This window comes from Hemitrygon akajei, chromosome 8, assembly GCF_048418815.1.
Source record: "Hemitrygon akajei chromosome 8, sHemAka1.3, whole genome shotgun sequence".
Taxonomy (NCBI): Eukaryota; Metazoa; Chordata; class Chondrichthyes; order Myliobatiformes; family Dasyatidae; genus Hemitrygon; species Hemitrygon akajei.
This window is the reverse complement of record NC_133131.1, coordinates 54545426-54571240: the sequence shown is the minus strand read 5'-3', so window position 1 is coordinate 54571240 and position 25815 is coordinate 54545426. Positions and strand designations below refer to the sequence as shown.

The window sequence follows — 25815 nt, the reverse complement described above, 5'->3', positions numbered from 1 at the left end:
TAGGAACGCTCTACCTTTGTAAAGGGGGGGAGCACCTGTATTCACTATGGAAAAGGCTCTTGGTGATAATAGTGACGACTTGTAGCAGATTGAAAAGCCTGAGCATGTAGATATTAAGAAAGATGACATGCTGGTGCTTTTGTAAAGCATCAAGTTGGATAAGTCGCCAGGCCCGGATGAGATGTACCCCAGGCTACTGTGAGGTGAGGGAAGAGATTGCTGAGCCTCTGGTGATGATCTTTGCATCATCAATAGGGACGGGAGAGGTTCCAGAGGATTGGAGGGTTGTGAATGTTGTTCCTTTATTCAAGAAAGGAAGAAGAGATAGACCAGGAAATTATAGACAAGTGAATCTTACCACAGAGGTTGGTAAGTTGATGGAGAAGATCCTGAGAGGTAGGATTTATGAATGTTTGGAGAGGTATAATATGATTAGGAATAGTCAGCACAGCTTTGTCAAGGGCAGGTCGTGCCTTACGAGTCTGATTGGATTTTTTGAGGATGTGACTAATCATATTGATGAAGGAAGAGCAGTAGACATAGTGTATATGGATTTCAGCAAGGCATTTGATAAGGTACCCCATGCAAGGCTTATTGAGAAAGTAAGGAGGCATGGGATCCAAGAGGACATTGCTTTGTGCATCCAGAACTGGCTTGCCTGCAGAAGGCAGAGTTGATGTGGAGGGGTCATATTCTGCCTGGAGGTCGGTAACCAGTGGTGTGCCAGAGGAATCTGTTCTGGGACCCTTACTCTTTGTGATTTTTATAAATGACCTGGATAAAGGAGTGGAGGGATGGGTTAGTAAGTTTGCTGATGACACTAAGGTTGGAGGTGTTGTGGATAGTGTGGAGGGCTGTCAGAGGTTACAGCGGGACATTGATAGGATGCAAAACTGGGCTGAGAAGTGGCAGATGGAGTTCAACCCAGATAAGTGTGAGGTGGTTCATTTTGGTAGGTCAAATATGATGGCAGAATATAGTATTAATGGTAAGACTCTTGGCAGTGTGGAGGATCAGAGGGATCTTGGGGTCTGAGTCCAAAGGACACTCAAAGCAGCTGCGCAGGTTGACTCAGTGGTTAAGAAGGTGTACGGTGTATTGGCCTTCATCAACCGTGGAATTGAGTTTAGGAGCCGAGAGGTAATGTTGCAGCTATATAGGACCCTGGTCAGACCCTACTTGGAGTACTGTGCTCAGTTTTGGTCGCCTCACCACAGGAAGGATTTGAAAGCCATAGAAAGAGTGCAGAGGAAATTTACAAGGATGTTGCCCGGATTGGGGAGCATGTCGTATGAGGATAGGTTGAGTGAACTCGGCCTTTCCTCCTTAGAGTGACGGAGGATGAGAGGTGACCTGATAATGGTGTATAAGATGTTGAGAGGTGTTGATCATGTGGATAGTCAGAGGGTTTTTCCCAGGACTGAAATGATTGCCACAAGAGGACACAGGTTTAAGGTGCTGGGGAGTAGATACAGAGATGTCAGGGGTAAGTTTTTTACTCAGAGAGTGCTGAGTGTGTGGAATGGGCTGCCAGCAAAGGCGGTAGAGGCGGATACAATAGGGTCTTTTAAGTGACTTTTGGATGGGTACATGGAGCTAGAAAAATAGAGGGCTATAGGTAAGCCTATTAATTTCTTGGGTAGGGACAAGTTCATCACAACCTTGTGGGCCGAAGGGCCTGTATTGTACTGTAGGTTTTTTATGTTTCTAAATTACTGAGTTGTTTGTTATGTCTTCCCTTTATTAAGGAGGGGAGAGAGGGAACCTGTGGCATATTGAATTGTTGGGTGCATGATTAGTTTTTGTTGTACTGCAGATCATGGTCTTTCTTCGCTAGGTGGAGGGTGCTGATGCTTTTTTGTGGAAATGTTGGGGGGGAGTGTTGCTGCTTTGCTGCTGCTTGTGTGTGTTGGAGGGAGTAAGGGGGCTTTGGGGTTTTAACATTTTTACTTTCATTCTTTGGGACACTTCTGTTTTCATGGATGTCTGTGAAGGACAAGACTTTCAGGATGTATATTGCATACATTTCTCTGATATTAAATGGAACTTTTGAACTATTAATACAAAACAATCACCAGCAAGTAGAGTAGTTTACTTTGTGTATCCAGCAAAACTCATAGAATCACAACTCACTAACAAACGCCGCGGATCTGTGGTACTTCACCAGGACTCGGCCGCTGTCTGCGTTGAGTGTGGTTGCTGGCGGCTGCGAGCACTACGCTGCAATCCGGGCCGGGCTGGCGCGGATTCCGGGCCGGGTTTTGTGGCACGCCCCCCCTCCCCTTCCTATGAACTCCAATCCAGCTCGCTCTATTGCCTCAATATGTCTCAAGATGGCCGCCAATGTGGGATCGATGTTTCAATATTGGAAGAAATTTGATTTACAACTGCTTCAGGTCAGCAGCTCCACGGGGCTCCCGGATGGGCGGTAGAGTGTGCGGGGCAGCGCGGTGCTGAACCCGGGGTGGCTAGCGGCGGTTCCGACTCGGTTTTAGGGCCAGAATGCGGCGTTTTCCGATTGATCAGGAATTGATCCCTCGGCTGCTTTTGTGTTCAATCATCGATCAGCCGCCAGCAGCCAAGATGGCGCCGGCAAGCGGGGCGGGCGGCCCAGGCCCAGCCTGGCCCCAGGACAGGCGGCAGTCGACTGCTTGCCCACTCCCCTAACAACTTTCCGAGCTTGCCTGTGTTGCCGAGTCGTCGGCGGCGGCCGAGCAAAGTTTGAGCGACGCGCCGGCAGCGTGGCTTCCCCCGCCCTCCCGTAAACTCATGACGGAGCGGCTTCGATTTGGAGCTGCGCCGGCAGAGAGAGGAGGCCTTCGGGCGTGGTGAGGTTGTCCCGAGCGGGCAGGTGGGCTTCATTAGGCCTCGCTCGGCCGCGGGGACAGGCAGGTGGGGGGTGGGTAAAGACACAAGTGCCGCCGCGGGCGGGACTGCGCACGAAGTTGTGAAGTTTTCCTGTGCGATCGGCCCATTCTGAGCCGCTCTTCACTGGTTTCGGGGCTTGTTAAAACTGGAGAGCTGGGCGGAGTTGGATGTGGTGAGCGGGAGAGTCGAGCTGGCTTCCGCTTCGTACTTTGTGTCTGAACTATTCGATTCATTTAAACTTAACTGCAAGCCACAATAGTAAGTTAATAGGGTACGTGCTGCCGGGGATTTTGCACCAGAGGACGTGGGGTGTACAAATTCTGATCAGTTTGAACTTTGGGGATATAAACAGAAACTTGGAAGTATCAGCAGGTCAGACAGTATCGGACCAGTCAGTAATAGGGACATGAGCGTAAACAGGTGCGTTGATGGAGATCTGAGGCAGTTGGGAATCTTGCATTCTAATGGAGACTTAAATCAGCAATCAGGTGAATTCGCAAATCGTGTTCATCAGGTACAAGAACGGGAATTAAGTGCACTAAAGTCAAGTGCAATAATTGAGATTAACTACACTCATTTGCCCATCCATTGACATGTTCCAACAACCAATGATCTCACTTTAAGGACTCTTTATCTTGTTATCTCATGTTCTCCTTATTTATTGCTATTTATTTATATTTCCATTTGCACAGTTTGTTGTTTCCTGCACTCTAGTTGATCTTTCATTAATTTTCTAGATACTGTGCTCTAGATTTGCTGAGTGTGCCTGCAGGAAAATGAATCTGAGTTGTATATGGTGACACATATGTAACTTGATAATAAAATTTACTTTGTACTTTGAGGGGGGTCTTGACATATCAATGAGTGCAGTAATGACAACTTTAGAGGATCGTAGCAAAAGGGATTAGGGATGAAGTTGGTGCAACAATAAGGATCAGGTAATGGAGTACAATTTTTAAAAAAACATTTAATAATGAGCTGTGGCGTAGTCAGGAGATGCAGAGAATGGATTGTTTGCTCTAAATGGATCACATGTTATAATTGGACTTCATTGTTACTTAACAGGATTGTTACATGGCATTTGATGTGTAGCAAATGATGTAGTGTAGGAGTAGTATCATTAGTATTTTGTCAAGATACTTCTGATGTTATTTTTGTGCAAAACAGGGTTTTAGTAGATGTATGCAATAATGGAGTTTTTATTAGATTTTGGATGAGGATTAGAATGGGTTAGTTGATTTGCAATGGAGAGCTCACACTGTGGAACTGAGGATTTGATAATAAGGTCTAATAATGGAATTGCATACACCATGAAGCTCTGCTCTGTCCATAAGATGTAGTGTTCTGAAAAATGGATCAACTAATTTGATTAGGTGATGTTTTAAAAAATTCTTTGAAATACAGTTAATTGGGACCAATTAAGAGGCTGGCCAAAGTTTCATGGAAATAGTTAAAAATAAAACAAAGACAAACTATCATTTAACTGAGTAAGGAATTATTTACTTAAATGAAATACAGAACAAATTGGAGCACTGCCAATACTACTACAGTACTATAAAAAAACTGTATTAGTTCCTAATATTTGTTGATAGAGGAATTCATCAATGTTGTATTTTGACTGTAAATTAATTGCTGCAGGAATCTGGTTCAGATAATAGACTGCTTTGTACAATGCTGTTAATGATTGCATCCTCAATTTTCATTTTCATTGTAACAGAATAATTGTGAACAAAAGAGTTTTGAACTGTCTTATTGCTTATAACTTGGCAACTATTGTGGACAAAAATCACTGCTTTTTGAACAGAAATACACACAACTGACACTATTTAAAAACTTTTTGCATGAAGCACAGTGTTGTACCACAAGTACACATGACTGACACTAGTTAGAAACTGTTCGGCAAGTCTCCTGCTCCAGTTAGTGTCACAGTGTCTCAAATAAACAAAGGGAATCCCAGCTATTTTCTCATTTTGTTTTTGTTCTTTGAGTTGTCCCAAATATGCAGCTGTCTTGATTAACCAATGGCCCAACTAACTGGAGGCCACTGTATATTCTTTAGTATGGAAACAATACATGATTTCTGAATCATGTCTGTTTTCTGATATACTGACAATCTTGAGTTAGTGAAGTGGCCCTCAGCTTTTCCTTATTTGTCCACATCAGTGTTATTTGCAGTATTAAAGGAAACAGACAAGTGCAAACACAGAATAGGTTAAAAAATGTTGCTGTCTATTTTTGAGCTGTTGATTTATGCAGTGTATATAATTATTAATTTTTTATAGTGCTTAGGCAGCAGGCAGAATCACTTCTTTTTCATTAATCCTCCTCTGTTTGTTTACTGAAGCATACTTTGAAGATGAATTCTGACTAAGCGTGTCTGGTATGATAATTACAGTGTGTGTCTATGTATTGTTCCATACATTTTTACATCATTCATGGGGGATGGGGACATAATCTGTTCACTATTCAGGTTTGTTTTGTTATTAAAATACTGTCCAGATATATGTAAAGGTGAAGTATTTTACTGAATGGGTTTGAAGAATAACTAATGTAATTATCTACATATCTAAGATTGGTATTTGAGTGTATTTCAAAATATTAAATTGCATAAAATAATATGGTTTGGAGTATGTCAATTCAACATATTTAATTATTTAAGTTATCCTTTAAAATATTTGGTATATGCTGTACATCTGAAAGACTGGTCAGATAATTGGGAGATGGGGAATTATTGAAAAGCAATGAGTTCTTTTGTGTTATTGGATAATTTCCCTAACTAATCTTGAATAACCCACCGTGAGAAGAAATGATTGGATTTAAGCTTTATTTGGAGAGTGTACAATTACTGCAAGTTTGTTAGACAATCATACAAGCCACAATTGCTCTGGCTGTGTGCCAGATATTGAGGTGTGGGAAGTGACAGGCTTTATATTTTGGGTGGGGTGGCAGCTAATATTGTTGTTTTTTAAAAAAAAAAATGTCATTTCCAGCTTTGGTTTTTCAGTGTAGTTTTTTTCATGTATGAAATCTAATGGTGGGAAAAATAAACCTTTTGGACTTGTATTAGAACATACGGTGATTTGAGGGAATGGTAAAATGCTTATCTCAGCCATAATAATTGAGTTTTGCTTAACCAAAGTATAATACGTTAAAAGCTGAGATCACTATTTAGTGGAATAAATATAACCCAAACTATGAATATAATAATCCTAATTAACAATTAACCATTTTAACAATAGTAACAGTGATGACAAAATTAAATGAGGACTGTTTGTAGGATCAGTTCAGAACATTTGCACATTGTGACTTTATAAAGTGGGAAAATGTGAGTATAAATATGTTTAATTATAAAAAATGCAATTTATACTACAGTTACTTTTGTCCTCAACTATATGTATATCCAGTTGAATTTCCTTGTATGTTGAGTCTCTGATGAAGCAGCTTTTGATGCTGCGTATTTACAGACCCATTGGAGACAAGGGAGAATAAGCTTCCTTTGTGTTCTAACATTCCTGAGGTGGTGAGACCCCCTGGGCACTCCTTGACAGTACTAGCAAAGAGCTGGGCTGAGGTTTGAGGTTATTTTTGGGTTTTTTTTCTCTTAAAACAGTATTTTTCTGTTTTAGTTTTCAATCTGAATTTCAATGGCAGTATATTATCTGCTAAGAAATATTAGTTTTTAATAAGTGTTTGAAGATGGTTCTGTGAACTTTAATGCTTGGGAGAAAATTTTGCTTTTCAGCTGTATTTTGGGGATTGTTACAGGGCATTGCCTTTAATACCATTGACTTTAACTTGCCATCTTGGAAAGGAATGATTTTAAATACAGCATTTTGGAGATTTGCTTAAGCTCTTCCATTTCCCCCTCCCTTGCAGTTTCAGATCAAAATTATTTCTGTTGCAATCATTGATGGGGAGAGCATCTAGTAAATTAGAACAAAATAAATTCAAATTTGTGTGAGATCTTATTTTAACATTAGTTCATTTGCTGTAGAATCAACTGTATTTTGATTAAAATAATTCAGTGATGTATGGATGCAGACATAAAATGCCATCAGGCATTTTGCTGTAAGGATTTTCTCCTGTCCACAATTTGAGTTAAAATATCTTCCCTCGGTGACCAGGAAACCAATCTTGGAAACTGGGTCCCTGTTCTCTGCTGAGGAGCACCCATTTGAGGATAATTTATTGTTGTATCAAAGTGATTTTGCACAACTCCTGATGAATTAAATATTATTATGGTTGAAAGCTTTGACTGTCAAATTCTTAAACTTAAGTTCTGGTTATTTAGTGTCACCATTGATGCTTGCTGTTTCTTCCTGTCCTGCTCTTCATTAGAGTAGAGGTGTGAAATTGAACCTGGAGCAATGGATAAGGGTTTCACACCATTTGGTGTAAAATATGGCAAGAAAGTGATATTTTTGTGATAGATTATATCAAGAGTTTAATATAACTCAAGATCAGATAGATAAAAGTTTGATTTATAAAGAGTATCATTGTCTGGTCCTGTATACTCACCTGTTTCTCCAGATGGAATAAAAGTGAAATCAGTAATATTTTTAGGTTCTGGTAGTCCACCCTGGTTTATGAATGAAATGTATTTTCAGAAGTAGATCTGGAATTCATACTGGGGATCCTTTTGAATTGTTTGTCCCTATTCAAAGCACACAATTGAAAGAGAACAGTTTGTCATTTATAAAGTATCTTTCACACCCACTGGAATGTAAATGTTTTACAACTAATGAAGTGCTTTTTTCCAAAGTGCTATTGCGAGTAATGTTGGAAGCACTGCAGTCAAGTTATATAAAGGAGATCTCCACAATAGCAGTTTGATAATAACTGGATGTTGAGTTGTGGATAAGTGCCAGTTAACATTTCAGGGATAACTCGCTGTACTGGATGAAAATGTAGATGAATGGGTTAGAAAGTTTTTCAGGTGACAAAAAGATTGATGGCATTATGGATATGTAGAATATTTCCAATTGGAATATGGTAGATGAAGTTTAATCCTGACAAGTGTGAAGTATTGCACTTTGGGAGATCAAATGTAAAGAAAATGCACATAGTTAATAACAGTCCCTCAGTAGCATTGATGTACCAGGTACCCAGGGGTTCAAGTGCATGGTTCACTGAAAGTGGCCTTGCAAGTTGATAAGTTAGAAAAAAAGAAAGTGCATAGCGTGTTTGCCTTTTAGTCAATGCCTTGTTCAAAAGTCAGAAAGTTATTCTGTAGCTTTAAATTTGATATTTAGATGAGGTGGTTTTGGAGAGGGTGTGGAAGGGGTTTATCAGGATTCAATAGAGGGTATGTGCTATTTTGAGAGGTTGGTTAAATTGGGAGTATTTTCTCTGAATATGCAGTGAATGGAAGGATATGGACCATGTGCAGGCAGAAAAGTTTAATTAGATGTCATTAGCTTAATTGGTTTGGCACAAAATTGTGGACCAGGGGCCTGTTCCTGTGCTGTACTATGTTCTATATGCTTTATAATTGCACTAGGATCTTTTATATTCATGTGAAAGGGCAGGGGTGACAATATAATGTCTCATTCAATGATATATTTTAACTCCATATGGCTCCTGCCCTGTTCTCACTAACCTTCAGCTGCATATTTTTTCTGCACACTCATTGATGAGTGTTTTACTTATAATACTTCAGCATTCTGCTGCTTATATTGTGTTTTCCAACTTTGGCCTACTAGGAATCTCTTTAATCTCCACTTGAACAGTCATTAAGACTGACATTCCTTCACCTCTGCACTGGAGTGTCACTATGGATGTAAAATCTGTATGGAAGACAGGATTGCTACCAACTGTACAATAGAGTAAGATTTGCTTTAGATCTTGCCTTTCCTGGTATGCTGGTGGACGTACAACTTTCAATCCACCCCATTAATTTGAATGCTCTTCTAGGAATTGCAAAACATATGCAGTGAATAAGTTAAAAAAAAATTTTTACCCCCAAGCTGATAAAGGAACAAGATTTGAGTGCCTGGTGCTGCTGACCTATGGTGTTTCTCCCTCTACAGGTTGAAATGTTTGGTATGTGCCAGAAATCTTCAAGCCATCTTTTGACTGCTAGTAGTAAATATTGGCAGCTTTGATTCAGTAATTAGTGGGAAAAGCTGCTTTTCAGGAATAAGCAGACAGTTTAGTAATGTTAGAGGTGTCTTTTTTCATATGAAACTTTAAACAGTGCCTGCCTGTTCAGCTGGGTGCAAAATATTCCTGGCATAATTTACATAAGAGGATGGCGCCAACATGAAGTAAACAGTATAATTGATCATTGCTGTTCGTGAGATTTTACTGTGTGAAATAATGATTTTTGCTTGTATAACTGCTTACATAGCAAAGGTACTTACAGAATGTTCTGAGGATGTGAGTCATTATGATAAATTAACTTTTTTAACCCCTTTGAATCAGCCATTTTGATTCACACTTTGCCTGTTTTGCCAGTAGTATAAATTCCAATGTGCAATATGGTCCATAAATGCCCCAACATTTCTGTTTAGTAGTCTTGTAATGAGTGCATGATTATGACAATGCTTGCTTGTTCGCTACTGTGAATTACTATGGCATTGTAAAATGGGAGGAATTTGTCTGAATTCTGACTTGATAATTAGGTTAAATGGTATAGGAAGGACATTCAAGTGACATTGAGCATTGGAAAGACAAAGAACTCTGCCTGAAATGAGTTTCTATTCTGCAGGTAGTTCAGTACTAACTTTGCAATGAGTTTGGCAGTGCACCACGTGTACAATTTTAAACTGTTGTAGGGCTCCAAGGTATCATAACAACAGACCTTAGCAACATTGTGTCCCAAAAATACTGTCCCACATCAAAAACAAATGAAAAAATATTACATCATACCTTTTTATAAACTGTATCCAATAGGTGCTTGTGTGATGTCTTCAAGTGACTACTTCAGTCGAACATTCACATGAAAGTTACTTCACGTGTGTGTAGATAACAGTGGCTCATTAGAATAAGGGTAACCTTTCTCTAATGGGCCACCCACACAGCAGACGCTGAGTAAGTGGAATATAAAACAGCACTTGTATTGTGATGCTATGATCTTAGTACATACAGTGGTTCCTCTCTTTAGGGTAGAGGAATGTGATGAAATGAAAGACTTCCATTCTAGGAAGGTGTATGTGAAACTAATTTATATTTGAGTTAGCAACTGTGTAGTAAAATGAAGACTGTTGGAGAGAGGTTGCTCTGTAGCTGAAAATAAGAGACTGAAAGTGATGAACAGATTCTTCCTTTTAAATTTTAAAGAATGTGATAATTTTGCCGCAGTGAATATAATTTTAAACAGCTGAGATATTCTATATGGTGTAATAGGGCTACGACTTATGAGGATTTTTATTTCTGTGCATTCTAATATTCTTGTGAAAATGTTGAGTTCTTGCAGGCATGCTACCTATTCCCTTGGCATTTCCTATATTTACTGTACCTGTAAACTTTTATGTTGACCATGTGCTTTTCAACTGGAGGGAAAATGACTGCATGTTGCTTTCTGTCTTTGTCTACATACTTGCACTTATAACACATTAAGTATTTAGCTGAAATCATAGGCTGATTTTGACAGGATCCTGCATCCAAAGAGCTGAGACAGTTGCTTTTACTAATTCAGCTAAGAAAAGCTAACTAGGAAACTAACTATAGATGCTGCCTGGCTTGCCGTGTTCCACCCGCATTTTGTGTGTGTAACTTGGGGTAATCTTGTTTTCAGTGCATCTGTTTTGTGCAGGATAAATTAATTGAATTGGTTATGAATTACAACTTGAAAATAATTTACTCCCAATTCAAATAAGGTGTTTGCAAGCCATTTGCTAATCATGCAATAATTTGACTAAATTTTACATTTTGGTTCTGGTTCTGAGTCAAGGATTGGAGCGTGCATATGCAATGCGAGGTTGAGTCATATTCAAGACAAAGTTGGGGCAAGCGGGGCAAAGTTGGATCAGTGGAAAGGCAGATTTGAGATGTGTCCACCTAAAGTGAGAGAAGTTTGATCACTGAAGTGCCAGGCCGATTTGGAAAGATCGGGTATGAACTGAAACGTAGCGGCGGGATCTAGGCCCAGAGTGTATCGATGTGACAGGGCCCAAGTCCAAAGAGTGAGGACAACCCTATGGTTGGAGGATTTAAACGCCGGGCCAGATGGATTGAAAAGTCAGAATGTTGGGACCAGAGATGAGGGTTTGGCTGGTTCTGCTCACTGCTGTGCAGTGTTTACTCCGCTCTTTGCTGCACTGAGGCTAAGGCTGCAGCCTGCTCTCGCTGCTCCGTGCCCCGTGATGATTACTCTGCTATGTGCTGAACTGAGGCTGTAGCCTGATCTGGGTGCTCTGGGCTTTGTGTTTGAGGAATCTGTTTTGTTCTAAATGCTACTTGCTTACATTTATTGCTTGCATGATTTTTGTTTCTCTGCACATTGGGTATTTGTTGGTCTTTTTTAATGGGTTCTTTTGGGTTTCCTTGTTTTGTAGCTGCCTTTAAGGAGACGAATCTCAAGGTTGTATAATGTACACATACTTTTCTTGTGGCTTTTTTTGTCATATGCTTTTGCAGCCAGATTAATTTCAAATTATCTTGCATGTACGGAAGTTCATAAGACATAGTATTTGAATTAGCTATTCAGCCCATCAAGTCTGCTTGGCCATTTCATCATGGCTGATTTATTATCCCTCTCAATCCCATTCTCCAGCCTTTTTCCCATAACCTTTGACATCCTGATTAATCAAGAATCTATTAACCTTTGCCTTAAATATAGTCAAAGATTTGGCCTGCTCAGCTGTCTCAGGCAGTGAATTCCACAGATTCATCACCCCCGGTTTTAAAAAAAATCCTCATCTCTGTTCTTAATGGATGTCCCTGATTCGTTTTTGTTTGTAATTTATTTTTTTTATTGACGATGTCCCTGATTCTGAAATTGTGCCCTCTGGTCCTAGTCTTCCCCACTATAGGGAACATCTTCTCCATATCCGCTCTATCTAGACCTTTCAAAATTCGATAGATTTTAATGAGCTTCCTCCCCCCCCCCCCCTTCTCTGAACTCCAGTGAGTACAGGCCAAGAACAATTAAACACTCCTCGTATATTAACCTTTTCATTCCAGAATCATTCTCATGATCCTTCTCTGGACCTTCTTCAGAGACAGCTCAGATAAGGGGTCCAGAACTGTTCACAATACTCCCAAGTGCAGTCTGTCTAATGCCTTATAAAGCCTCAGCATTATATTCTTGCTTTTAATCCTCTGGAAATGAATGCTAACATTGCATTTGCCTTCCTTAACACTGACTCAACCTGCAAGTTAACCTTGTGAATACTGTACAAGGTCTCCCAAGCTGCTTTGCATCTCTGATTTTTGAATTATCTCCCTATTTAGAAAATAGTCCACTCTTTTATTCCTGCTACAAAAGTGATTGACCATACACTTGCACTGTATTCCATCCGCCACTTCTTTAACCCATTCAACTAATCCAAGTCCTTCTGCCTCCCTGCTTCAACACTACCTGCCCCTCCACGTCATATTGTTTGCAAACTTGGCCTCAAAGCCACCAATTACTTCATCCTAATATAGAAATAGAAAACCTACAGCACAATACAGGCCTTTCGGCCCACTAAGTTGTGCCGAACATGCCCCTACCTTAGAAATTACCAGGGTTACCCATAGCCCTCTTTTTTTTCTAAGCTCCATGTACCTATTCAAAAGTCTTTTAAAAGACCCTATCATATCCACCTCCGCCACCATTGCCGGCAGCCCATTCCACACACTCACCACTCTCTGCGTAAAAATACTTACCCCTGACATCTCCTCTGTACCTACTCCCATGCATCTTAAACCTGTGTCCTCTTGTGGCATTCATTTCAGCCCTGGGTTAAAGCCTCTGACTACCCACACGATCAATGCCTTTCATCTTATACACCTCTATCAGGTCACCTCTCATCTTCCGTCGCTCCAAGGAGAAAAGAACAAGTTCACTCAAGTAACATGAAAAGAAGCAGTCCCAATATTAATTCCTGCGGCACACCATTAGTCAGTGGCAACCAACCAAAAAAGGCCCACTTTATTCCCACTCTGCCTCCTGCCAGTCAGTCAATCTTCTATGCATGCTAGTACCTTTCCGGTAATACCATAGGTTCTTATCTTGTTAAGCCACCTCGTGTGTGGCTCCTTTTCAAAGGCCTTCTGAAAACCCAAGTACACATCATCCATCGATTCTCCTTTGTCTGTCGTCCCTGTTATTTCCTCAAAGAATTCCAGCAGATTTGTCAGGCAAGGTTTTCCCTTAAGGAAACCATACTGACTTTGGCATGTTTTATTATGTGCCTCCAAGTACCTCGAAACATCATCCTTAATAATAGACTCACAACATCTTTCCAACCATTGAAGTTGTGCTAACTGGTCTATAATTTATTTTCTTTTGCCTCCTTCCTCCTCAGATAGTAGAGTGACATTTGTAATTTTCCAGTCAATTATCCAATTATCTAATTAGGTTTACTTACTGAAAAAAGTGACATAGTCATGGAATGTTATAGTTATCCAGCAGGGAAGCAAACCCTTTGTCTAACTAAGCTGGTTTATGCCAGCCAAGATTCCGAGCTAAACTAGTTCCATTTGCCCATATTTGGCCCTTCCCCATTCCCCCCCCCCCCTCCCAAACCTTTCCTATCCATGTTCCTGTAGAAATGCCTTTTAAATATTTCTTCTGCGGTTTTATTGGGGCACGACTGCGCAAGTGAATGGTTGTCAACCAGTGAGAACAATGAGAAGAGTTTAAAAGGAGACACCTTTATAGAGCGGGCATCAGAGTAGAGAGAGACAGAGTAGGAAGGCTCTGGTTCAACAGGGCTTTGGCGATAACGGGTCGAGGCAAGGTAGGTTGCCTGTGTAGAATACAGATGGGAAGAATGTGTGTGAGGCTGGTGTTCTGTGCTCGGTGTCAGATGTGGGAAGTCCGGGAGAATCCCAGCCTCCCGGATGAAAACATGTATGCCAGATGTGTCGAGCTGCAGCTCCTTAGGGACTGTGTTGGGGAACTGGAGATGCAGTTTGATGACCTTTCTCTGGTCAGGGAAAGTGAGGAGGTGATTAGGAGCTATAGGCTCATAGTCACATCGGGGAGACAGATAAGTGGGTAAAAGTCAGAAGAGGGAAGGGTGGGAGTCAGAGGCTAGAGAGCACCCCCATGGCTGTACCCCTTGACAATAAGTACTCCTGCTTGAGTACTTTTGGGGGGGAGGGGACGGCCTACCTGAGGGAAGCCACAGTGGCTGCGCCTCTGGCACAGAATGTGGCCCTGTGGCTCAGAAGGGTAAGGAAAGGAAGAGGATGGCAGCAGTGATAGGGGACTCTATAGTTAGGGAGTCAGACAGGCGATTCTGTGGACGCAGGAAAGAAGCACGGATGATAGTTTGCCTCCCAGGTGCCAAGGTCTGGGATGTTTCTGATCGCGTTCACGATATCCTGATGTGGGAAGGCGAATAGCCAGAGGTCGTGGTACATATTGGTACCAACGACATAGGCAGGAAAAGGGAGGAGGTCCTGAAAACAAACTACAGGGAGTTAGGAAGGAAGTAGAGAAGCAGGACCACAAAGGTAGTCATGTCGGGATTACTGCCTGTGCCACGTGACTGTGATTATAGGAATAGAGTGAGGTGGAGGATAAATGCATGGCTGAGGGATTGGAGCAGGAGGCAGGGATTCAGATTTCTGGATCATTGGGACCTCTTTTGGGGAGGAGTGACCTGAACAAAAAGGACGGGGTTGCACTCGAATCCCAGTGCAGTATCCTGTTGGGGAGGTTTGCTAAGGCTATTGGGGAGAGTTTAAACTAGGATTTTGCTGGGGCAGTGGGAACCAAACTGATGAGACGGAGGAAGAGGTGGTTGGCTCACAAATAGACAAAGCTTGGAGACAGTGCAAGAGGGAGGATAGGCAGGTGATTGAGAAGGGACGTGCTTAGACCGATGGTTTGAGATGTGTCTATTTTAATGCAAGGAGTATTTATGAACAAAGCAGATGAGCTTAGAGCATGGATCAGTGCATGGAGCTATGATGTTGTGGCCCTTACAGAGGCTTGGATGTCTCAGATGCAGGAATGGTTACTTCGAGTGCCAGGCTTTAGATGTTTCAGAAAGGACAGGGATGGAGGCAAAAGAGGTGGCAACGTGGCACTGTTGATCAGAGATAGTGTCACAGCTGCAGAAAAGGAGGAAGACATGGAGGGATTGTCTACTGGGTCTCTGTGGGTGGAAGTTAGGAACAGGAAGGGGTTAATAATTCTACTGGGTGCTTTTTATAGACCACCCAATAGTAACAGGGACATTGAGGAGCAGATAGGGAGACAGATTCTGGAAAGGTGTAATAATAACAGGGTTGTCATGGTGGGAGATTTTAATTTCCCAAATATCAATTGGCATCTCCCTAGAGCAAGGGGTTTAGATGGGGTGGAGTTTGTTAGGTGTGTTCAAGAAGGTTTCTTGACACAATATGTAGATGAGCCTACAAGAGGAGAGGCTATACTTGATCTGGTATTGGGAAATGAATCTGGTCAGGTGTCAGATCTCTCAGTGGGAGAGCATTTTGGAAATAGTGTGGAAGTTGATTCCGGATAAAGTCACTCAGAGACCGTATAGGTACAAACTCTTTATTTAAAGCACCCGAGGCCTATTCAGTTAGTCACTCAAATAGGAACAGTCTACCTGTGACTGTTCCTGCCCGATCCACCAACTAACTCACAATTCCCCTTACAGAAGAAATGTATTCGTTCAGATACCCCCCCACACATACCAAGCTGGAGTCAGACTTATCTGTTGCTTGACAGTACCAAAAGACAAATTACAGAATACGAATAATGGACAGAACATACACAAACAGGCTGGAGTTGTCCTATCTCTACCCATGACTGCACAAAAAGATACAGTAAGCATCCTGAGACCCTAGCTGGCTGCCTTCAAGAAGAAATATTGCTCAGCATTGAATAACAAAATTAGCACATCTGTTGATCATCAGCGGTTTCTTTCAGAAAAACAGGCTGCTATTGTTTAACGCAGTGTTATCCTTTTTACATACTTTATCAATAGTGATCACAATTCTGTCTCCTTTACCATAGCATTGAAAAGGGATAGAAACAGACAAGTTAGGAAAGCGTTTAATTGGAGTAAGGGGAAATACGAGGCTATCAGGCAGGAACTTGGAAGCATAAATTGGGAATGGATGTCCTGAGGGAAATGTATGGAAGAAATGTGGCAAAAGTTCAGGGGATATTTGTGTGGAGTTCTGCATTTCAATGAGACATGGAAAGGATGGCAGGGTACATAAAATGTATACAAAGGCTGTTGTAAATCTAGTCAGGAAGAAAAGAAGAGCTTATGAAAGGTTCAAAAAACTAGGTAATGACAGAGATCTAGAAGATTATAAGGCTAGCAGGAAGGAGCATAAGGAAAAAAATTAGGAGAGCCAGAAGGAGCCATGAGAAGGCCTTCACGGACAGGAATAAGGAAAACCCCAAGGCATTCTACAAGTATGTGAAGAGCAAGAGGATAAGACGTGACAGAATCAAGTGTGACAGTGGAAAAGTGTGTACAGAACCGGAGAAGATAGCAGAGGTACTTAATGAGTACTTTCTTCAGTATTCACTACAGAAAAGGATCTTGGCGATTGTAGGGATGATTTACAGCAGACTGAAAAGCTTGAGCACGTAGATATAAGAAAGAGAATGTGCTGGAGATTTTGGAAAGCATCAAGTTGGACAAGTCACCGGGACCGGATGAGATGTAACCCAGGCTACTATGGGAGGCGAGGGAGGAGATTGCTGGGCCTCAGGCGATGATTTTTGCATCATCAGTGGGGACGGGAGAGGCTCCAGAGGATTGGAGGCTTGCGGATGTTGTTCCATTATTCAAGAAAGGGAGTAGAGATAACTCAGGAAATTATAGACCAGTAGGTCTTACTTCAGTGGTTGGTAAGTTGATGGAGAAGATCCTGAGAGGAAGGATTTATGAACATTAGGAGAGGCATAATATGATTAGGAATAGTCAGTATGGCTTTGTGAAAGGCAGGTAATGCCTTACGAGCCTGATTGAATTTTTTGAGGATGTGACAAAACACATTGATGATGGTAGAGCAGTTAGATGTAGTGTATATGGATTTCAGCAAGGCATTTGATAAGGTACCCCATGTAAGGTTTATGGAGAAAGTAAGGAGGCATGGGATCCAAGGGAACATTGCTTTGTGGATCCAGAACTGGCTTGCCTGCCGAAGGCAGAGAGTTGATGTGGATGGGTCATATTCTGCCTGGAGGTCGGTGACCATTGGTGTGCCAGAGGAATCTGTTCTGGGACCCATACTCTTCATGATTTTTATAAATGACCTGGATAAAGGAGTGGAGGGATGGTTTAGTAAATTTTCTGATGACACAAAGGTTGGAGGTGGTGTGGATAGTGTGGAGGGTGGTCAGAGGGCTGTCCCGCTGTACACAGCGGGACATTGATCGGATGCAAAACTGGACTGAGAAGTGGCAGATGGAGTTTAACCCAGTTAAGTGTGAGGTGGTTCATTTTGGTAGGTCAATATGATGACAGATTATAGTATTAATGGTAAGACTCTTGGCAGTGTGGAGGATCAGAGGAATTTTGGGGTCCGACTCCATAGGACACTCAAAGCTGCTACGCAGGTTGACTCTATGGTTAAGAAAGCATATGGTGCATTGGCCTTCATCTATCATGGGATTGAGTTTAAGAGCTGAGAGGTAATGTTGCAGCTATTTGGGCCCTGGTCAGACCTCACTTGGAGTAAGTACTGTGCTCAGTTCTGGTCGCCTCACTACAGGAAGGATGTGGAAACCATAGAAATGGTGCAGAGGAGATTTACAAAGATGTTGCCTGAATTGGGGAGCATGACTTATGAGAAGAGTTTGAGTGAACTCAGCCTTTTTTCCTTGGAGCGATGGAGGATGAGAGGTGACCTGATAGAGGTGTTCAAGATAATGAGAGGCATTGATCGTGTGGATAGTCAGAGGCTTTTTCCCAGGGTTGAAATGGCTAGCACGAGAGGGCACAGTTTTAAGGTGCTTGGAAGTAGGTACAGGGGAGATGTCAGGTGTAAGTTTTTTATGCAGAGAGTGGTGAGTGCGTGGAATGGAGTGCTGATGACTGGTGGAGGTGGGTACGACAGGGTCTTTTAAGAGACTCCTGGACAGGTACATGGAGCTCAGAAAAATAGAGGGCTATGGGTAACCCTAGGTAATTTCTAAGGTAAGGACATGTTTGGCACAGCTTTGTAGGTCAAAGGGCCTCTATTGTGCTGTAGGTTTTCTATATTTCTATGTTCCATGTTTCTAACTTTATTAATATACCTGCCTTAACAACTTCCTCTGGCAACTTATTCCATATACTGTCCAGCCTCCAGCTGAAAAGTTTGCCCCTCAGGTTTCTGTTTGATATCTTACTTTAAGCCTTAAATCCTTGAGATTTACAAAGATGTTGCCTGGATTGGGGAAGCATGCCTTGAGAATAGGTTGAGTGAACTTAGCCTTTTCTCCTTGGAGCGAAGGAGGATGAGAGGTGACCTGATAGAGGTGTACAAGATGATGAGAGACATTGATTGTGTGGATAGTCAGAGGCTTTTTCCCAGGGCTGGAATGGTTGTCACATGAGGACACAGGTTTAAGGTGCTGGGGAGTAGGTACAGAGGAGATGTCAGGAGTAAGTTTCACAGAGAGTGGTGAGTGTGTGGAACGGGCTGCTGGCGGCTATGGTGGAGGCGGATATGATAGGGTTTTTTAAGAGGCTTTAGATAGGTACATGCTTAGTAAAATAGAGGGTTATAGGTAAGCCTAATAATTTTTAAGGTAGGGACGTGTGGGCTGAAGGGTCTGTATTGTGCTGTCGCTTTTTCTATGTTTCTAAGCCTGTGCCTTTTAGTTCTTGATTCCCCTTTCTTGTGGAAAAAATATGATACTTAAAGAAATGCATAAAGAGACTTTCTGAATCTTGGATATGCTGAGGGCTAGATCTGAGGTGTTCAAGACCAGTGATTCCAAATTATAGAAGTCCAGGTATGACCTACAGAAGGCTATTTTATGGGAGAAAAATAAATTTCAATTGAATTGAGCAACTGAAATGGATGCATGTCAGCTCTGGCAAGGTTTATAGACCATTTTCCTACAAAGTGAAATCTAACATCATGAATGGCAGTGATGCTTTACTCCCAGATGAGCTCAACGCCTTTTATGCAGGTTTTCAAAGGGAGAATAAAGCTACACTTGTGCAAATCTGTGTAGCATTCGGTGACCCTGTCAAGATGTACAAAAAAGCTGGATGAACTCAGCAGGTCGGGCAGCATCTGTTGAAAGAAGCAGTCAACATTTCGGGTCGAGACCCTTCGTCAGGACTAAAGAGGGAGGGGGCAGGGGCCCTATAAAGAAGGTGCGGGGAGGGTGGAAAACCAATCAGAGTAAAGATCAAGGGGTGGGGGAGGGGATAGGCAGGAGAGGTGAAGAAGGAGTCTAAGGGGAAAGCACTATGGGTAGTAGAAGAAGGCAGAGTCATGAGAGGTGATAGGCAGCTAGAAGAGGAGACAGAGTGAAGGTGGGATGGGGGAAGGGACCCTGTGAATCCTGTCTTGGTGGCCAATGTTAGAACGTCTTTCAAGGGGGTGACCCCTTACAAGGCATAAGGCCCTGATGGTGTACCTGATAGCATTGAAAACTCGTGCCAACCAACTGATGTAGTTGTACGTTCCAACCTGCTTCATAAGGGCAACAATCATACCAGTGCTCAAGAAGATCAGGGTGAGCTGCCTCAATGACTATCGCCAGTTGCACTCACACCTACTGAGATGAAGTGCTTTAAGAGGTTGGTCATGGCCAGAATCAACTCCTGCCTAAACAAGGACATAGGCCTATTGCCACAATCTCATTGGCTCTACTTGGCCTTGGATCACATGGACAATAGCAACACCTATCTCAGACTGCTGTTGACTGATTACAGCTTTGTGTTCAATACAATCATACCCTCATTTCTAATCAATGGGCTCCAAATCCTGAGAGTCTGTACCTCTCTCTGCAGCTGGATGCTTGACTTCCTCACCAAGAGACTGGTAAGTGCAGATCAGAAATAATACCTCCATGCTGACAATCAATATGGGTGCTCCTCAAGGATGTGTTTAGTGCTCTACTCTGCTATCTACACCCCAACTGTGTTGTTAGGCACAGTTCAAATACCATCTATAAATTCACTGATGACACAACTGTTGGTAGAATTTCAGATGGTAATGGGTGGTGTACAGAGTGAGATAGATCAGCTGGTTGAGTGTTGTCTGAACAACAACCTTGCACTCAATGTCTCTAATACTAAGGAATTGATTGTGGACTTCAGAGAGGGGAAGTCCAGGGAGCGCACACCAGTCCTCATTGAGGGATCAGCAGTGGAAAGTGAACAGTTTTAAGAGAAGGCATGATGGCAGCTATACTTAGGAGTTTGAGGAGATTTACTATGTCACCAACGACTAGCAAACTTCTGCCACTGTGGAGAGCATTCTAACTGGTTGCATTATGTTCTGTTATAGAGAAGCCACTGTTCAGGATTGGAAAAACTACAGAAAGTTGTAAACTCTGCATCATGGGCACTAGCCTCCCAGCATTGAGAACACCTTCAAAGGGTATTGACTCAAGAAGGTGACATCTACCATTAGGGCCGGCAAACACTCAGGACATGCCCTCTTCTCATTGCTACCATCAGGGAGTAGGTACAGGAGCCTGAAGACACACACTCAACATTTCAGGAACAGCTTTTTCCTCTCTCATCAGATTTTTGAATGGACAATGAACCTATGAACACTGCTTCACTGTTCTTTGCTCTTTGCACTATTTACTAAATTTATTAAATGTTATATATTGTATTGTAATTTAGCTTTTTAAAGTTACATATTACAATGCACTTCTACTGCAAAACAGTATATTTCGTGACATATGCCAGTGATATTAAACTGATCCTGGTTTAATATTTTAGGAATAGCTTCTCTGCTCTCAGATTTCTGAATGGTCCATAAACACCACCTAATTATTTGCCTCTTGCACTCTATTTATTTAATAACTTGCAGCAATTTTAATGCCTGGTACTGCACTTTTGCTGCAGAACAACACACTTCATGACATACTACAGTGATAATAAACCTTAATTATGATTCATATTTACAATGTAAGCAGAGTTAATGTCCTTTCAATGTACATGAGTCAAAAATTAAATGGCTGGGTAAATGTGCAAGATGTAATGAAGGACAAAACTGCTCAATCTTTTGTGTGTAATGTATGATCAAATTGCCCCTCCCTCGCTCTAAATGACTTACCAACTCATTGAAAATCTCAATGGTTCAGTTTTTGTGTTACTGATCTGCTAATAGGGGCAACTAGTTTTAAACCTTCTCAAGTTATACTGTACTGGTAGGTCCCTAAATATTGTTAACCCTGTCAAAACCAGCACCTCTTAACTTTCTATACAAATAAAATATCCATGGCCCCCTTCCCAAACCAGTACTAGAAATTTCAAAATAGTCTCTGTTTCTGTCCCTTGGAATACTTCTAGGCTCGTGATCTTAAATTCTATACCAAAAACATCTGTAGATGCTGGAAATTCAGCGTAACACATACAAAGTTCTGGAGGAACTGAGCAGTTCAGGGTCTCTGTCTGAAGTGCTGACTCTTCATTCCTTTTTATAGATGCTGCCTGACATGCTGACTTCCTCCAGAATTTTATATGTGTCACTCTCAAATCCTATACCCCGTTCCTAACCCCTTACAAAGCAACCAAAACTATTGTTTTCCCAACACAATGGCTATCAGCACTTGACCATTTTCATTAGTTGACAGCTAATGGCATTATAAATGTTATATCAAAAGTTCAAAGTCAATTTATTATCTAAGTGCATAGATGTCATCCTATACAACTGTGATTTGTTTTCTTTCAAGCATACTTAATAAATCCAATAATCATAAAGTATCAATAATGAATAATAAATAAAAAACAATAATTATTGAGAACATACATACTCCTACATAATAAATAAAGCATTAAATATTGAGAACATACATTCTCCTACATAATAAATAAAAAAGCAATAAATATGAGAACATAAACTGTCAAGGTGAAGGATAATCCAAAGAGCTTCTACAGGTATATTAAGAGCAAAAGGATAGTAAGGGATAAAATTGGTCCTGTTGAAGATCAGAGTAGGCAGCTATGTATGGAACCAAAAGAAATGTGGGAGATTTTAAATGGGTTTTCTGCATCTGTATTTACTAAGGAAACTAGCATGGAGTCAATGGAAATAAGACAAACAGGTAGTGAGGTCATGGAACCTATAGAGATTGAAGAGGAGGAGGTGCTTGCTATCTTGAGGCAAATCAGAATAGATAAATCCCCAGGACCTGACGGTATTGCCTCAGATCTTGAAGGAGACTGGTGTTGAAATAGCAGGGGCCCTGGCAGATATATTTTAAATGTCGGTGAGGTGCTGGAGGATTGGTGCATAGCTCATGTTGTTCTGTTGTTTAAAAAAGGCTCTACAGGTAATCCGGGAAATTATAGGCCTGTAAGTTTGACGTCGGTAGTAGGTTAATTATTGGAAGAAGTGCTCAGGGATAGGATCTACTAGTATTTGGATAGACAGGGACTTATTAGGGAGAGTCAACATGGCTTTGTGCATGGTAGGTCATGTTTAACAGATCTATTATAGTTTTTTGAGGAGGTTACCAGGAAAGTGGATGAAGGGAAGGCAGTGGATGTTATCTACATGGACTTCAGTAAGGCCTTTGACAAGGTCCCGCATGGGAGGTTAGTTAGGAAGATTCAGTCGCTAAGTATACGTGGTGAGGTAATAAATTGGATTAGACATTGGCTGAATGGGAGAAGTCAGAGAGTGGTAGTGCAGGATTGCTTCTCTGAGTGGAGGCCTGTGACTAGTAGTGTGCCACAGGGATCAGTGCTGGGTCCATTGTTATATGTCATCTATATCAATGATCTGGATGATAATGTGGTAAATTGGATGCAAATTTGCTGATGATACAAGATTGGAGGTGTAGTGGACAGTGAGGAAGGTTTTCAAAACTTGCAGAAGGATTTCGACCAGCTGGAAAAATGGGCTGAGAAATGGCAGATGGAGTTTAATACAGACAAGTGTGAGGTATTGCACATTGGAAGGACAAATCAAGGTAGGATATACAAGGTAAATGGTAGGGCACTGAGGAGTGCAGTAGAACAGAGGGATCTGGGAATACAGATACAAAATTCCCTAAAGTGGGGTCACAGGTAGATAGGGTCGTAAAGAGAGCTTTTGGCACATTGGCCTTTATAAATCAAAGTATTGAGTATAAGAGCATAAGAGGACCAGGCAGAAAAATGGTTCGGCGCGGCCAAGAAGGGCCAAAAGGCCTGTTTCTTTGCTGTAATGTTCTATGGCTCCATGAAGAGTCGAGGGGGCTAAAATAAGGCTTGAGGTTGCAGACAAGGTGAAGGCGAATCTTAAGGGACTCTACAGATATGTTAAGAGTAAAAAGATTGCAAGGGACATCAGAATGCTCAGAAGATTGGAATGGTAATCTGTCCATGGAATCGAAAGAGATGGGGGAGATCTTAAATGGATTTTTGTATCTGCGTTTACTTGGGCGATGAACATAGAGTCTGTATAAGTGAGACAAAGCAGCGGTGTTGTCATGGACCTTGTACAGACTACTTAGGAAGGGGTGTTGCTGTCTTGAGGTAAATTAAGGTGGATAAATTCCCAGGGCCTGACAAGGTGTTCCGTTGGACTCTTGAGAGGCAAGTGCAGAAACTGCAGGGCCCCAGCAGAGCTATTAAAAGAATGAAGGGTGACCTAATTGAAACCTATCGAATGGAGAAAGGCCTTTGATAGAGTGGACGTAAAGAGGATCTTATTTTGGGAGAGTCTAAGACCAAGACCGAGAGGACACAGCCTCAGAATAGAGGGGCGTCCTTGTAGAATGAAGATGAGGATTAGCCGGAGAGTGGTGAACCTGTGGAATTCTTTGCCACAGGCAGCCGTGGAGGTCACGTCTTCATGTATATTTCAGGCAGATGTTGATAGATTCTTGATTCGTCAGGGTTTGAAGGAATATGGGGAGAAGACAGGAGATTGGAGCTGAGAGGAAAATTAGATCAGCCATTATGAAATGGTGGAGCAGACTCAATGGGCCAAATGGCCTAATTCTGCTCCTATATCTTATGGTCTGAAATCATCCTTAATGTGAGGTTGAGGTACTGGAGATTAGCTAATGTTGTTCTGCTGTTTAAGAAGGGCTCTCAAAATAAACCAGGAAATTATAGGCTGGTTAGCCTGTTAGTAGTGGGAAAGTTATTGTAATGTTTTCTAAGGGACTAGATATGTGTATTTGGATGGACAGGGTCTGATTAGGGATAGCCATCATAGCTTTGTGTGTGGTAGTTTGCGTCTAACCAATCTTAAGAGTTTTTTCTGAGGAAATTACCAGGAAAGTTGGTGAAGCTAAGGCAGTGGATATTGTCTACATGGACATTTGACAAGGTCCCTCATGGGAGTTTGGTCAGGAAGGTTCAGTCGCTTGGCATTCAAGATGAGGTTGAAAATTAGATTAGACATTGGCTTGTGGGAGAAGCTAGAGAGTGGTAGTACATTGTTGTCTCTGATTGGAGGCCTGTGACTAATGGAGTGCTGCAGGGATTGGTGCTGGGTCTGTTGTTTGTCATCTAGATCAATGATCTGAATAATATGGTTAACTGGATCAGCAAATTTGTGGATGACACCAAGATTGGGGTGTAGTGGACAGCGAGGAAGAGTATCAGAGCTTGCAGTGGGATCTGGACCAGTTGGAAAAATAGGCTGACAAATGGCCAATGGAATTTAATGTAGGCAAGCGTGAAGTGTTGTATTTTGGTAGGACCATCCAGGGTAAGGTAAGTCTTACACAGTGAACAGCAGGACACTGAAGTGTGTGTTAGAACAAAGGGATCTGTGAATACAGGTCTGTAATTCCTTGAAAGTGGTGTCACAGGTAGACAGATGTAAAGAAAACTTTTGGCACATTAGCCTTCATAAATCAAAGAACTGAGTACAGGAGATGGGATGTTGTTGTATAAGATCTTTGTGAGGCCTAATTTGGAGTATTGTGTGCAGTTTTGGTCACCTACCTGCAGGAAAGGTGTAAATAAGGTTGAAAGAGTACAGAGAAAATTTGCAAGGATGTTACCAGGACTGGAGGACCCAAGTTATAATGATAGATTGAATAAGTTAGGACTTTCTTTTCTTGGAACATAGAAGATTGAGGGGAGATATGATAGGGGTATACAAAACTATGAGGGCTATAGATAGGATAAATGCATGTAGGCATTTTCCATTGATGTTGGGTGGTACTACAATTAGACGTCATGGGCTAAGGGTGAAGGGTGAAAAGTTTAAGGGGAATATGAAGAGAAACTTCTTCACTCAGAGGGCGGTGAGTGTTGAACAGGTTGCCAGTGCAAGTGGTGCATGCGAACTCAACATCGTTTGAGGGATTTGGATAGTAGGAGTATATATGACTATTGTCCGGGCGCAGGTTGATGGGACTAGGCAGTTTAAATGGTTCAGCATGGACTAGATGGCCCAAAGGGCCTGCTTCTGTGCTGTACTTTTTCTTGGCTCTGTGTCCCTCAAAGTAATTCAGTCAATAGTTTGTGGGAGCATTTTAGTCATGGGACGAGTAAAGTTATTCTCTTTGGTTTGAGAGCCTGATGCTTGAAGGGTAATAACTGTTCCTGAATCTGGTGGTGTGAGTCCTGAGGCTTCTGTACCTTCCTGATGGCAGCAGCGAGAAGTGTACATGACCTGGGTGGTAGGGGCTCTTGACGATGGATGCTGCTTTCCTGCAACAACACTCTGTGTAGAGTGCTCATTGGTGGG

General features: G+C 41.8%; 1 protein-coding gene across 5 annotated transcripts in view; it reads left to right on the top strand.

Annotated features, from left to right (window-relative positions):
- Positions 1-2257: 2257 nt before the first annotated feature.
- Positions 2258-25815, top strand: part of LOC140731911 (protein CASP-like) — a 725429-nt gene continuing 701871 nt past the window's right edge. For 3 of the 5 annotated variants that reach the window (XM_073053890.1, XM_073053888.1, XM_073053889.1), the window contains exon 1: positions 2261-2396. In XM_073053890.1, coding sequence (XP_072909991.1) covers positions 2289-2396 — 108 coding nt within the window. In that variant the 5' untranslated portion in view covers positions 2261-2288. Of the gene's footprint in view, positions 2397-25815 lie in introns of all 5 variants that reach the window. The other 2 variants (XM_073053887.1, XM_073053886.1) reach the window with 2 other exon arrangements.